Source organism: Diplotaxodon limnothrissa, linkage group LG17, assembly GCF_057381915.1.
Source record: "Diplotaxodon limnothrissa isolate DT_005_m linkage group LG17, D_limnothrissa_male_GT1.1, whole genome shotgun sequence".
NCBI lineage: Eukaryota > Metazoa > Chordata > Actinopteri > Cichliformes > Cichlidae > Diplotaxodon > Diplotaxodon limnothrissa.
The window spans coordinates 9,427,846-9,442,214 of record NC_140612.1 but is presented as its reverse complement, the minus strand read 5'-3'; the positions used below and the strand labels follow the sequence as shown (position 1 = coordinate 9,442,214).

The window sequence follows — 14,369 nt, the reverse complement described above, 5'->3', positions numbered from 1 at the left end:
CTAATGCACCTATTGTCAGTCCTTCATTATCACCACGAGTGTTTGTTCTAATCAGGACTCATTGTCACTGGTAACACACTCTGGAGATTAGAGTACCAGTTTAATGAACGCCTCAAATCAAGTTTCTTCTTTCTCTTTTTGGACATAAAGCAGTATGCAGAATCCTTACTTCTCCTCACCTATCCTTTAATAAACTCACTATTAAAGGAGTTATCCAAAATGAATGTAGACACATTTAGCAGTGCTTTGTCAGCCCCATCAGCCCTGTGTGGGCAAAGCTTCAAAAACATGCAATTTAAGAATTCAAAAAGTTGACAGAATCACCCTGCAGGTCCATGTTTTTTACACTGGACACCATACTGTAACCAGCACTTAAAGCTGAGAGCAGCAATGAGCCAAAAATATTAATATAGCTCACACAACTGAATGACAATAATAATAATAATATAGTAATAGGATCCAATCAGCAACACTGAAAATGCTCCTAACAACCACAGAGAGGACAGCTGGCTCAAGCTTTGATCAAAAGGCTGTCACTCCGGGCCTGACACTTCACACCTTCATCCCCTTTTTAAAAAAAAATCAAAATAAGACGTCAGATGTGAGCTGAATATCATCTGGAAATGAAACTACAGGCTACGTGTCAAAATGGTGAGGTGTGGGATGTTGGAGGGGGCAATGGGAATTGTTCAAACTACATAACAACTCATACCTGCGAGCTCAAAAACAGGATGTGTATTAAGACAGTCAAGATGAGCCTACACTCCTAGTCTCTATCAGTACTACAGAACTCCGGAGGGACTAGAAACCATATATCATCAGAGATGGCGGGAAAAAGAATCCATATTATTATTATTATTATGATTATTATTATTATTATATCTTAACAGAAGTCATATTTAAATATTTAACATGGGCAGAATTTATCTTTCCATTGATCGCACACACAAATGCTACACAAACTCAATGTGGCGTCTCACTTTTCTCCCACACAGACACGTGAAAGGAAAATCTCCAAAGAGTAAAATGCATTCAATAAACCTAAAGGTAAATATTTTATCCTATTAATAGAATATTATTCACAGTGATATTGTTGTATTTCTGTCCTTGTTCTCATGTTATTATTATTCCAGTCTCCCAAGTTTTGTTTACACGCTCCTGCCTTGCCTTTATCCACGTCTCTGTTTGTGTGTTTAATGTTCGGCTTCATGTCTTATTGTTAGTTTTCTTTGGACATTTCTTGTTTTACTGGAGGTGTCTCATTCTATTTTAACCTCCTGATGTGAATCCTTTCCTCCTGTGCTCTGCTCTGACCTGTGCCCTGTATCCCAGTTACTCCTCATTGAGTTTATATATAGTCCTATCTTCCTTTAATCTTTGTCATAGTGTCTGCGTGTCTCCCCTGATACATTGTCCTGATGTGCTCTCTGTTTATCCTCGCTCCCTGTGATTATTTTAGACTGTGGTTTGCTCCTTTATTTGACTTTGTTATTAGAGTTTGCTGTTTTCCTAATAAAGGGTTTATTTACTATTATTTCTGTCTGTCTGGTGTTCTGCATTTGGGTCCACCTGCAACCGACAGAACGTGCTCACCCTCTAACTCAATGCTTTATCCTTCATCATCTGTTAGTGGTCATAATGTTATGCCCGATCAGTGTATATGTAATAAATCTGTTTTGTCACAGGTGATAGTGAAATTTGGTAGGTAAACTTTGGTTGGACCCTTTTTTAGCTTAAGAACTAGTGCTGAAAAGATTTCTCAAAGATTTAGTACACTGGAAAAATCCCAGTCGATGAGCAGTGCCTGAAATACTCGGACCAGCCTACCTGCCACCAACAACCATGCCACATTCAAAGTCACTTAAGTCGTTCTTTCCTCATTTTGATCCTCGGTTTAAACTTGAGCGGGTTTCTTTGAATATGATAAACATGATGAATATGATTTGACATGTGTACATTTGAGTTTAATTTCCCTACAACTGAATATCTCAGATCAATGGTGCACATCAGTGTCAGTAGGTGAGCAGTTGGTCCTTGTACAAATAAAAACTGCATGAAGTACATAAAAAACACATTTTAAGCCTTTGCGAAACATTTTTGGCCATGACTGTATTCTCCAAACCCATTTGTTATCTAATACCATGGTTAGTCTCTCATCCAAGATAAGTCTTGCCAGTGTTTAAGCCAGGAGCCATGTTTTTATTAAATATTCACTAACTATAGACTGTATAACAGGAACACAGCTGTCATTGATCATCAAATGATATGCATCTGTTAGCTTTAACCTCAGTGGCAAATATTTCCTGGAAATGGATCACAGATCTATGAACATCCATTTAAGAACATTTAAGGCTGTTAAAAAAATGAAAGTTGTATTAGCATCTGGGATGTGGCCTCATGTCTGACGGATGTCCGTATTAGTGTCGCTGTGATGTCTTCCCTGGACTTTTCCCTTTTTGTCAGTACCCAAAAACAAACACACAAAGAATAACAGTATGACCCATGTGGCTCATACCTGACACCAAAGGCCAGTACAAATACGCTCAGCAACAGACAGTCAACAAAAGACAGTGCAGATATACATGAATGGTAATAAAGAAAATCATGTTTTAATATTTAAAAATCACCTTCTGATGCTTTGAGTGTCACAACAAATGAGTCACTGACTAAAAACTGTTGTATTTAAAAACACATACTTTTCTCATAGCAAGAATATGATTTCGTGGTTGATAATAGAGCCTCTGACTGGACCGCTACTGGATGTTAGTCGCATCTAATGTTATTTATTTCCCTGTAACTCTGGGTGATAACATTACTGGTTGCTTTTAATGTATTAAACATAGCCCCGGGCTACATTTCCCTAAAACAAGGTTTCCTCCTCAGAAATTTGATTCACTCGCCTTCCCTCCTGTCTTTTCTCACTCTTCCATCTGAGCTATTTCCTCCACCCAGCACGTGTCTCTCATCTTAGTCGATTGCCACGCTGACAGATGAAAGGCTGATCTACCAAACAGACCTACTGAGTGAAGGAGTATAAATATACCTGAAGTAGATCTGCACTTGACCATTCGTGGGTCAAATGTTTCAGATTTCCTTGAACATCACATTGAAGCTACTCTCCCATCTGAAGCAAGGAAGATCTTTCATAGATCATATTAGGTTTTTTCCTCTTTCCTCTGTGTTGATTTTACAGTGTCAGCTCTAACTCCTGCCATTATTTTCACTGACACGCAACCCATGTTTTTATGTCCCCAGCGTCATGCCTTTATGGTGTATCGGATGACAGATGAAACAAATTTAATGGAACCGCCGATGATGAAACACTATCCAACAGCATGTGTGAGGAAGGACAGAGGGCTTTTTAGGGCTCGACACAGAGCACCTACCTGTCATATCTGTTACAGTGATTCTTCCTCAGCGCAGTGCTGAATCAAGAGCTCACATTTACGCTGAATGTAAAGCAGGCGGCCAGATAAAGCACCTCATTTCCCACAAACACTTCCCCTATGGCCACAAAATGTCGAACTACCATGTGCTAATTTAGCTCTTTTATGGGCACGCTGGAGCTCTCGGGTGTAGATGCATTTCCAAAGCAGCCACTGAGGAGTGAATTACTTTGCTGTAATGAGATCCCCCCTCAATAACAGGAAATCTGCATGTTTAGCCACTGAACTGTTTGAAGTGCCTGTAGCTGATATTTTCCAGGCAAAAAAAATAGAAAGAAAAGGAAAGAAATGGGATAAAATGACTGTTTCTTCTGACTCAGTAGAAAGGTGACGCATTTGTCCATCAGTGAGCCCAGGACAACATGTCTATATTGTGCTAAAGAGTGCTAATATGTGAAATGTTGGGCTGCTGGGTGAAAAGTAATGAGATGGTGTTTAATCTTTAATCGTGTCAATTTTACTTTCAGTGTTTTTAGGTCAAAATGGCATTGACTTCCTAAAAACATGATAATTTAACCAAGTCCTTATTTCCAAAGTTGTGATGAAATTCGTCGTAGAAATAGGCTCCAACAGTTACAGACTGAATCAATCCATGTTTCTCTGCAGTGCTTCTCACCTGCTGTATATTCCCCGCTAATTTATATTCCCTCGAAGACTAATTATGAACTCCAAATTGTATTCTAACTGTGAAATTAATTTATTAGCTGACTCGGTCAGAAAGCATCTCACGTGAAGGCTGCTTTGTCTTCTTTCTTGGAAGATGGTATATTTAAATCAAAACATCATCTCTAATTTTCTGTATGTGGAAACAGAAAAGGAAAAGCTGTTTTATCCAAAGTTCACTTGTGAGTAAATGAGTTAAGATCACCTGAGAAATGATGAAGTGTAGGTGGATGTTCCACTCACCAGATCTTAATGTTGTGTAAAAGGCATTTTTTGAGCCTCTTGATGCTATTATGCATACTAACTCTCATAACTTACAATGCACAGAACAAAAATTGGTCACATAGTATCTTCAATCCCAATGCCCCAAGTGTATAAGATCAAGCAACTAGCCATGCAGCCTGTCTTTACAAACATGTGTTGCTCTCAAGTGCTCACTGAATTCAAGTGTGTTATCTTAACAATATGTGAAATTTCTTCCCTTCTAGATATTCCATGATTAACTTGGGTTGAACTGTGGCTGTGGTGCAAGGTAGAAAGGTTGGTGGTTCGATCCCTGGCTTCTCTAGTCTGCATGCCAAAGTATCCTTGTGGAAGATAGTGAACCCAGAGTAGCTCTTAATACTTTCACTGGGAAGTGAATGTTAGATAAAAAGCACTTAGACATAGAAAAAAATGCTTATGTGAATGATGTTTTCTAAGAACCAGTACATTTGCCATAACTGAAAAATATGTGGATGCGTTTAGGAACCACAGAGACTCAGCAAATAGTGCCAGAAGATGTAATGCTACAGAGCGGGCAGGTCACTGAGGCGTGTAAGTGTGTAAAAGTCGCCTCTGTTGTCGCCTCCTTTGGCATCAGCACAAAAAATATGCACGGCTTCATAGCAGGGGTTTCCATGACTGAGCAGTTCGTGCAGGTTTAATGTCTAGTAGGCCCAGTATTTCTGGCCTAAATAGTCTACCAGGATCGGTTTCACTTAACCTCCTCCTGCTATTCCCAGTCATAATCTCTGCTGGGAGGTATATTGCTGAACATTTAAAAATGACTCATCTAAAAGATGTTTCATGAACTCTGAATGCATACTATTTTCTCAAATGTTACCGAGAGCTTCACACTGAGGTTTCCGTGAGGTTAAACTAACTTCAATTAAAAACAGACATACAGAAGACATATGTGAAAGTATGTGGACAGGGGTTTGGAAACACTTAGTGCTTAGAAAGGCTTAAAGATGAGTGAGTTTATGCTGGTTTGTTTGACTGCTTATCCATGAACCACTCTCATCATGAATTAATAACCACGCTGTCTCCCACTCCAAAGGCTGGTGTTGAGAGCTGTTGCTCTTAATTGTGATGGTGAAACATTATCTGACTTTAACTCCAACCTGCCAACGACAGGTTGTCTTAGGAATGTTCTTCTTAATGAGAAAAAAGCAGGCGACTGTGATGCATTTCAGTCCTCTCAATAACACGATGTTTAGCTAATTCTGACTATAATCTGACCCCATTAAAAATTACATGTTGAGCCTGAATGAAGCGTTTTTTAAAAGTGTGGTTACTGATAACCACCAGGCCATCATGTGCTGTGTTTTCCTGCCTGCAGGCTTGGAAGCTGCTGAGAGATGGAGGTCCACTTCAACCAGAATCAGGAGTAGGTGGAGAATTGGTTCATGTGCTGCTACACTGAACACACTGTGGCTTCAGAGCAGAACAAGCACCACTGATGCCGGCCACATTCAAAGACACTGGAGTTGAATCCATCTGTGTGACAAGACATTCACTAAATAAAACAGTGACTTAGCCAGTCTCCAGGTACCTAAACACAACACTGAACCACAATCTAGATCGAAATGGTTAGTGCAGATGGAACTTTCAAAATAAAATACTTTAACACCTTTCATCGAGCGTGCAAAAAATGTGATATATGATGCCCAAATTATAACAAAGGTAGTTTTCATGGAAAGCATGAAAATCCACATAAGAACAGGTTCTCTGTGGTACTGAGGACAGAGTGAAAACCTTTTACAATCCATTAGTCAAGGCCAGACCTCCTTCAACTTCAAACTCCACCTGCAGCGTAACAAAAGGGCCTGAAGATACAGGTTAAAGGTGTGCAACAGAGACAAACAGGCGCCTATAATTCAGTCTGATTCTACTTTTACATTTATGCTGCCACATGAAGAGTCTTTTCTATCAAATTGTCTCTTCATGCATCAGATTTCATCATTTCAAAAAAGTTTGTTCAGTAGTATTACATAGCCTATAGTTTTAGGTTGTTGTTGTTGTTTGTTTGTTTTTTGTTTACAGTATTCAATCATGTGTGGGATGGCTAGTTTCACGTTTTACATCTGGTTTAATATTTGCTTTATTTTTTAGCTTTTTTTATATTTGCATCTTAGTGTGGGGATATTATTGAAACAGAGACACCTACAACTTATAAAGTATGTGGGGCATGGGTATGCAGTTTGGGGGCCATTATACTCTTGGACCTCCTGGCACAGTTGCTGCTTATCTATGCCTGGGTCCAAATGGGTTATAAGACAACTGGTTCCTTGAGCAGCAGGGTGGCTAGCACTACTGTCTCACAGCAAGAAGGTCTTGGTCAGGTTAACTGGTGATTCTAAACTGCAATAGACCTGTACATAGTGGGTTAACTAATCACTGCCGGAGTGTGAGGCACATCTGCCAAAAACAATCTGAGCAACTTGCTGAATACTTTTCACTTACCTCTACTCTACCTCTACTACTGATAGCAGACGCAGTGTCAGACCAAAGATGGAAATGGAGCATAATGAGTTTATAATTCTGTCTGATACTGACCTTTGCTGAGCCATTAACTGCTTTTGTTTATTTTTAGATACTTACTCAGTACTCTACAGTCTTCCTAAGTACTCTGACAACTCCACAAATACTTCCTCCTATTGGGAATCACAGTTTTTGTTTGTTTGGGATTTTTTTTCCCGGGGAGTCCCCAGGAAGAGGCTATGAAAGTGAAAGAAAAGGGGGGGAAAGTGCAAGTACGTGTTTAAACTGTTAACTCTACGCTCTCGTCACTCTGAACAACCTAAGCTCACATGGAAATTGTATTCTTTTCAGTCTCTCTGCCCTTCATTATTTCAAGGAACTCCACCCTCCTCTTCTGCCATCTTGTGTTCATTTTCAAGACCTGCTTGAAAGGATGTGATGTAGGAACTGGTGGTGAGGGCAAAATGAGAAAGCTAATTTCTAGTATTCTGCTTTGCTAATTGCTTCATCTCCACATCTCACGTTGAGATAAGAGAGCAGCTGACTACCTATTAAAACTTGCAATATTAAAATCACAGGCAGAGTGAGGACTGTACAATCCTGAGCTTTTCAAACTGTTCCATATTTAGTTTGTATAAAAGTGTAGGGAGGTGATGGGTTTAAAGTGTATATCCAAAATGTACTATTTCTTCTCCTTTTATTGCTGGATTTCCTTTATTTTATTACGCTCATATTATGACCACCAGCCTAACATTGCGTTGGTCCCCCTTATGCTGCCCTGATGAAAGTAATATCCACATGGATGGCATGAACCAAGGTTTCCCAGCAGAACATTGTCCAATGCTACACACTGCGTACAGCCTTGCTTCACTCCCCACATGCATCAATGTGTCTTTGCCACCCATGACCCTGTTGCTGCTTCGCCATGGTTCCTTCCATAAACCACTTTTGGTAGATACTGACCGTTTCAGACCGGGAACACCCCACAAGCGATGGCACTTTTGGAGACTAAGCTAGCCGTCACAATTTGGCCCTTTTCACTAACATTGTTATTTTTGTCCATTTTTTCCTGCTTCTAACACATCAGCTTTAAGGACAAAATATTAACTTTCTTCCTAATATATCCCACCCACTGACAGGTGCCACAATGAAGAGAAGAGTTATATATATATATATATATATATATATATATATATATATATAAATATAAAAAACCACCTTTCTGCGACAGATAATAACAATGTATGTCTCTCATGTCTCCACACTGGAGAAGTAGCATACAGCAGACAGTAACACAAGTGGACACTTTACACAATTTGTATTTACAGCTTATTTCCATCAACTAGCATTTGTCAAACAGCCAAAATACAAAGAGGAAAAGGAATCAAACATTGCTACATTTTGTTCTTTAGCCGTATTTGAGAGAGATCGAAGATTTAAGCAAAGACCTGTTTAATCAAACAGACTCCACAAAATGACATGAACTTTCAAAAAAACAAGACTTTATTTTAAAAAGTATGCAGTTTTGGACATGGTTTCAAACATGGAACAGCAGACTACATCTTCAAAATTTCAGGTTGTTATTTGAACATGACACAGAAAATCAAGACGACAACTTTATCAGAGGGTTTCCAGCCTGCAGGAAAATCAATGGCATTTCTTTACACAGGATAATAAACATCACCAAATATCACATGTCAACCATGTAGACAGATGGCAGGTATATTAGTCGCAGAGGTGGGCAGAGCAAAAACCAAGCCTCCAAAACAAATAAATAACATCTGCTCACACCTGGATCCAGTGGTCCGAGCAGGACTGCTGCACAGGGCTTTCATGACAAAATTCAGATGATCTGTGGTAGCTTGCTGTGACCTTGTGGGAGAGTTAATCCGGAGCAGGACTGACAGCTGGGACTCTGTAGTCCAGGCAGACTGCTGTGGACTTTATTCTAAAAACTATTGCGCACCTCTGTGGGTCGATGCTGCTGAGCCAGCTTACCATAACCGCCTCTCGCTGGATCATAATCCTGCCTGTACTCATCTCTCACCTACACAGTTACACACAGAAACACACAGAGAGGGGGGGGGAAAGGAAGAGAGTATAAATCAATCACTTGTTCAACTGAGACTAACACACTCTACCCAACCCTGTAAAATCAGCATCCAACCATTTGAGAAGCACTTCTCATCACTCCAACCTTTAACGTGACATTTGTTTAACCCTTTAAGACCTACCATAGAACCAAGTCCGCCAGAGCTTATATTATATTTTTACCTGCTGTGGAGCCATTTTTGGGAGCATTTCAAGTTGCTATACATCAATACAACCATTATAGCCCATATTTTAATAATATGTATTCATTAAGTGCATAGTAATTACATAAATTGCAAAAAAGTGCAATAAACTACAAAAAAAATTGAAAATCGTTTTTGTTTTTTAACATATATTTCTAGTTGGAGAAATTTAAGAGGCTTATCCCTCAAAACTGTAAATACAAAAAAGTTGCACAAAATAGTTTCCCACCACAGGAAATTTATTTTGAGTGTCTTCATAGTTTTATTTTTGAAATACACCAATTTTTATACACTGCAGGAAAAACGAAAATAAATATTATACTGCAAATTTGCAAAAAAGCAGCATATGCATCAAAATAAACTATTTCCAGCAGTGCAATATGAGTCCTAAGCATCCCAGAAACGACACAGAAAGTCATAAAGTCAAAGATAACTTTTAAAAAGACCAGTATAGGCTCTGAGGGCCTGATAGTAAAAAAGACTACATTTCCGCGAAAATGACGTCACTTCCGGTTTCGGGCAGGTAATGGCGGAAATGCAAAAGTTCGCGCTGACGTCTATTCCAACGTAGGAAGTGTTATGAACAGCTGATCGGACCGGCACAGCGTGTTTCTGGAATATTATGTTTTTGTTCCTGCAAGCGCTTTTTATGCAGTTTTTGCAAAGCTTTATGTGGAAGGAAACTGTGACCTAGGACAAGCTGATGGCATAAGATGTGAGTACAACTCCTCCGGTTTCATATGCAAAAAAAATTTTTGCGCTAGCTTACGTGGTTGCAGTGCTACTGGGATTTAAAAATAGTTACGCAAAACAGAGCGTGTCCGCTCCGATCGGCTGTAAAGGGTTAATGAGCTGTTCTCAATGACCAAGACTAAACTTTTACGCTCCAACACAAACATTTTCAGGAGTCATACTGCTGGGTGTTTGTAGGAAAGGAAAATCTAAACAATAATCAGGTCCTTTGCCCAATATTTGCTGCCATGTTTACGCTCCCAGAAAGCTCGACAAAATAAAACATGATTATGTTATGTTGTGTTTGTTAACAGCATAATATACCAGCTCATTTTGCTAATGCATTACTACGGTAATGCCATCTATTTAAAGGCCATGGGTATTCATGCATAATTTATTTTATAAGTTCTAAATATCATACTGGTGTATTAAAATGCCATGATAAAGTGTATTGATTTTTTGAATGCCATTTCAGTATGTGTCATTTTTCAAATGTCATAGTATGCTGCATTTTATGTTGTTGTCCAAAATATCTGCAGTGCAGAGATTGCTGAAGTGTTCAATGATAGACAATGATCGTCATGATGATGACAATCAGGCAAAAAGCATCAGCCAAACCTGAGCTCTCAACATAATGGAAACTACTACAATCACCAATTAAGTGTCCCTACTTTGGTGAGTTCATTTATGAATTGTATGAGTAAAATACCGTATTTTCCGGACTATAAGGCACACCGGATGATAAGGCGCATTAAACGAAACAAATCTGATATGATATGGATCTGAAAAGCAGACGCAAGCATTTCTGGACTGAAGTCTGGACAAGCGGCTTGAGGCGGCTGTTGTTTTTCGGGCTATATAAATAAAATTGAATTGAAAGTTGCTGATCTGAATGTTTAGTAACAAAGTGCACCCCAGTCAAGAGGTTTAAAAACTCTTATCTCACAATCAGTAAAAAAAACAAAACAAAACAAAACATAACATTAAAAACTAAACTGAAACAATATTTTTATCAAAGTGATAAAACTGCAGGTTATGCAGGGTTCGAATCACAACAGCATGATCTATTGGAGGCTGATTTCGTTCAAATAAACAAGATGAACAACTAAGTGTTTAAATTATACCAGTGAGCTGAGCTCTAAAGCCCAGATCAGAGACGTCGACAATGTTCTTTAACATTACTTTAGTCGTGGGTTAATATCTTTTTGGATTAATTCAAATACGAGTGCAGTTACTCACAGAACTAACTTTAAGCTTTGTAGTTTGCTCCAATAAAAATAAATAAATAAACCAGCAGTCGGCATCCACAGCAGGTTGCTTCCATTTATTAAAGTACTCATATCCTAACCCTCACCTGTCCTCCTGATTTGCCACGACCAAACTGTCTTCCTTCCTTGAAGCCGGCATCCCAGTCTGTCCTGATGATGCGGTCATCCAGCCGTGTGCCATTAATGAAGCGCATGGCATGCTCTGCATCTCCACGGGTGTAGTATCTGGGACAGCGTTAAGGCACAACACGTGCAATTCATGATGTTCTGGTAACTTCTGAAGGGGATTCTGGAGTAGGGGTGGGCGATAGAAACGATATACGATAGAAACGATATAAATATGGCCAACGATAGAGATTTTGACTATACCGCTCTACCGCATGTTGATGATGTCATCAAGCTGTGCCTGTTTTGGTTGAAAGCATCGCAGCGGCTTCAACCATAATCATCTGCAAATTATGCCGGGCGACAGTCATAGCAAAGAGATGAAGCACTTTTAGAATATGAGGAAAGCCAAAAACTGCCCTTCCTCCACTTCCGTACCATTGATTCATTAATGTTGAAATCTCTCGCAGCTGTTCTATTCCCATGTTGTTGCAGTATATTGATAACTAACCTCGTATTGTGGATGAATAATCTCAGTTGTTCTCCTGACTGAAGTTTGGCCCGTGCATAGCATCCTGCTATGCGATTGCATTTGTCCCTGACCACCAGAATCCCTCACGTTAACTTTTATCGAGTGGAAAAAAGTTGGCGTTCATCCTCCAGCTTCACTGTGCTAATGTTATGCTAACATAGCTGTGTCGCTAGCAATCACGTAGCACAACATTATATACCAGGTAGTCCAACTTCAGTAACCCTGTAAACGCCACTGCTGTTTAGTTTTCTGTCTTCATTTATGTTGGAAGTGGTAGCAGAGCTGTACGTTTTAATTAGCTTCAAAAATCTCTCGGTCAGAACATGGTATGAAATGTTTAGGTGTAAACTAGCGAGCTAACTTCCTGTTAACTTGTAACTCCGTTAAATGTAATAAATTCTGTTTTCGTGGAAACCTGGATGTTAAACTTAATTGTTACACCTGGTAAAGCAGCAACGCTGATGATTTTATTAAAGATGAAAGAATTTAGATCGTTTTTAACTCTGTGTTCATTTGACTTTGGGAGCTGAAGAGGACGGAGTTTTGGACCCAGATTACTCTGCGAAGCTCCTCACTATGGCAGCCGTAATGCTCTGACAATCCATCAAGCAGTGCAGCTTACCAAAGTAGTACTAAAACATTTTTTAACAGATTTCTGCACGCCAAAATCAGTTCGAGGTCAGTAGGTCATACATAAGGCACACTCTCGATTTTTGAGAAAATTAAAGGATTTTACGTGTGCCTTATAGTGTGGAAAATACGTTATACAGAAGAAAATAATATATCGCGATATATATCGTTACCACACGTGCTAAAATTATACCGTGATATGGATTTTAGGCCATATTGCCCAGCCCTATTCTGAAGGCAGTCAAATTACTGACAGTTTCATTTAGCATGAATTAAATATTTTTGAAGGATACTCGACAAAGCAGAACCCACAAGCAGTCTTCTTGATTTTGTCCAGGCCAATGATGATACGCTTGACATCTCCACTTTTAGAAAACAGCTCGTGTACCTGTTCACAGTGGCAAAAAAAGTTAGAAAACTTGAGAAAATTTAACAAAATATCTTCTGTGAATTTTCCAACTCTGGGACTTCTCTTATGATAAACTATCAGAAAAATCAACACTGAAAATATGTCTATTATGTGTTTTTTGACATATATTTTATGTGCGACACATTGACGTTCAGTTTTTTTCCATCAAATTTTCCAACCCTTGAACACAAAGACAGCTTGAGTGCAGTACTGCTGAAAGTGTTAAGCTGCTGTGAAGCTCAAAACAGCTAAAATGCCACTTTTACATGACTTTTGTCAGGCACACAACATGGCTCACTCATCCATTCATACAAGCACTTTCTATCGCACAGTCACACACAATTGGGGAAAGCAACTTGGGGTTCAGCATCTTGCCCAAGGATACTTAGGAAAACCAACAATCTTCCAATTAGTAGATAACCTGCTCCATATAAACACTTGAAGCTTATGTGTAATGCCAGTGGTGTTTTGCTGGCATAACTATAGGACAATATTTGACTAACTATATTTGTTTTGAAGACAGATCACATGCACTGTTTTATAAATGAGTCTCCTAATGTATTAATAGCTCAGTCAGCAATTTTCCCCATCATATTGGTCTCTTTGAAGAAGAAATTCAGCAACTTTCCAATAAAGCCGAGTTATTACTTTAACTGGTGAAGGTTTTGTGTCTTACCTGCTCCTCGGTGGTGTAGAAGGAGAGGTTGCCCACATACAAAGTGTTGCTCTGCTTCAGAAGCTTCTCCTGATCATAGCGATTACCCTAAAAGCACAAGCAACGTTACAAATGTTTAAAAAAAAAATTGCTCTCAATAAGTTGACATTATAGCGTTCAAACGACCTGTGTTGAAGCAAGGAGTTAAGTTATAAGTTAGCCACGCTTTAGTCCCAACGAAGCATCACAAAACAACATCAGGAGTTTTTAAGGCCAGGTTAAAATACAGAGATGTGTTTTGCTGTTCTGTTTGTTCCCGAGTCACCTCCACCTCCACTACACAGCACCGCTCGCCTTTGTTGTTTGCTAACAGTTAGCTAAAAGACACATTACATTTACATTCCCGTAAATTACGATAAGTCACCGCCTTCCTAAAGACCACTTCCTCATTTACCTTAAAGTGTTGGTCTCTGTATTGGCTAATGTCAATGTAAGAATCACTGTTTAGCGCATTTAGTTTAACAGACATCGTGAAAAATCGCAGTGAGGCGCTTTGCTGCTCTTCAACTAGGAGCATGCCGGAAAAGCGATGATGTTGCTTCCGTTTCATGTGTCCGTCCTTTGAATAAGTCCGGGTACAGCAACTTCTATATCAGGTTAATGGCGCCGCCTGTTGGTATCACTGACTGTAGAAAACACATAACAGTGATTTGTACAGTCATCGGTTGATATTCAATCATTGCCAAAATACAGTCACTGTTACCAGCAGGCAGACTGTCTGTGACAGTTTAAAGACCTATTTGCATAAATCATAAAACCCCAAAACCTTAAAAACAGATGTTAAAAAAATGTTAATTACGCATCAAAATACTATTTTGAGTCCTGTTTCT

General features: G+C 39.2%; 1 protein-coding gene across 1 annotated transcript; it reads right to left on the bottom strand.

Annotated features, from left to right (window-relative positions):
- Nucleotides 1–8,378: 8,378 nt before the first annotated feature.
- On the bottom strand, nt 8,379–14,055 carry ncbp2 (nuclear cap binding protein subunit 2). Its single transcript, XM_085376115.1, has 5 exons — nt 13,934–14,055; nt 13,501–13,587; nt 12,709–12,803; nt 11,235–11,373; nt 8,379–8,901 (listed from the first exon to the last, which is right to left on the bottom strand). Exons 1-5 carry the CDS (start codon nt 14,006–14,008, stop codon nt 8,803–8,805), a joined length of 495 nt encoding a protein of 164 aa, XP_085232241.1. The 5' UTR covers nt 14,009–14,055; the 3' UTR covers nt 8,379–8,802.
- Between the last annotated feature and the right edge of the window lie 314 nt (nt 14,056–14,369).

What these genes read in the sequence shown, in the direction of transcription:
- ncbp2 (XM_085376115.1), bottom strand. Translation starts at nt 14,008, where the DNA reads ATGTCTGTTAAACTAAATGCGCTAAACAGTGATTCTTACATTGACATT. An exon ending in ACAGAGACCAACACTTTAAG is followed by an intron (nt 13,588 to 13,933) that starts GTAAATGAGGAA and finishes TTGTGCTTTTAG; the next exon opens with GGTAATCGCTATGATCAGGA. An exon ending in TGTGGGTTCTGCTTTGTCGA is followed by an intron (nt 11,374 to 12,708) that starts GTATCCTTCAAA and finishes ACGCTGTCCCAG; the next exon opens with ATACTACACCCGTGGAGATG.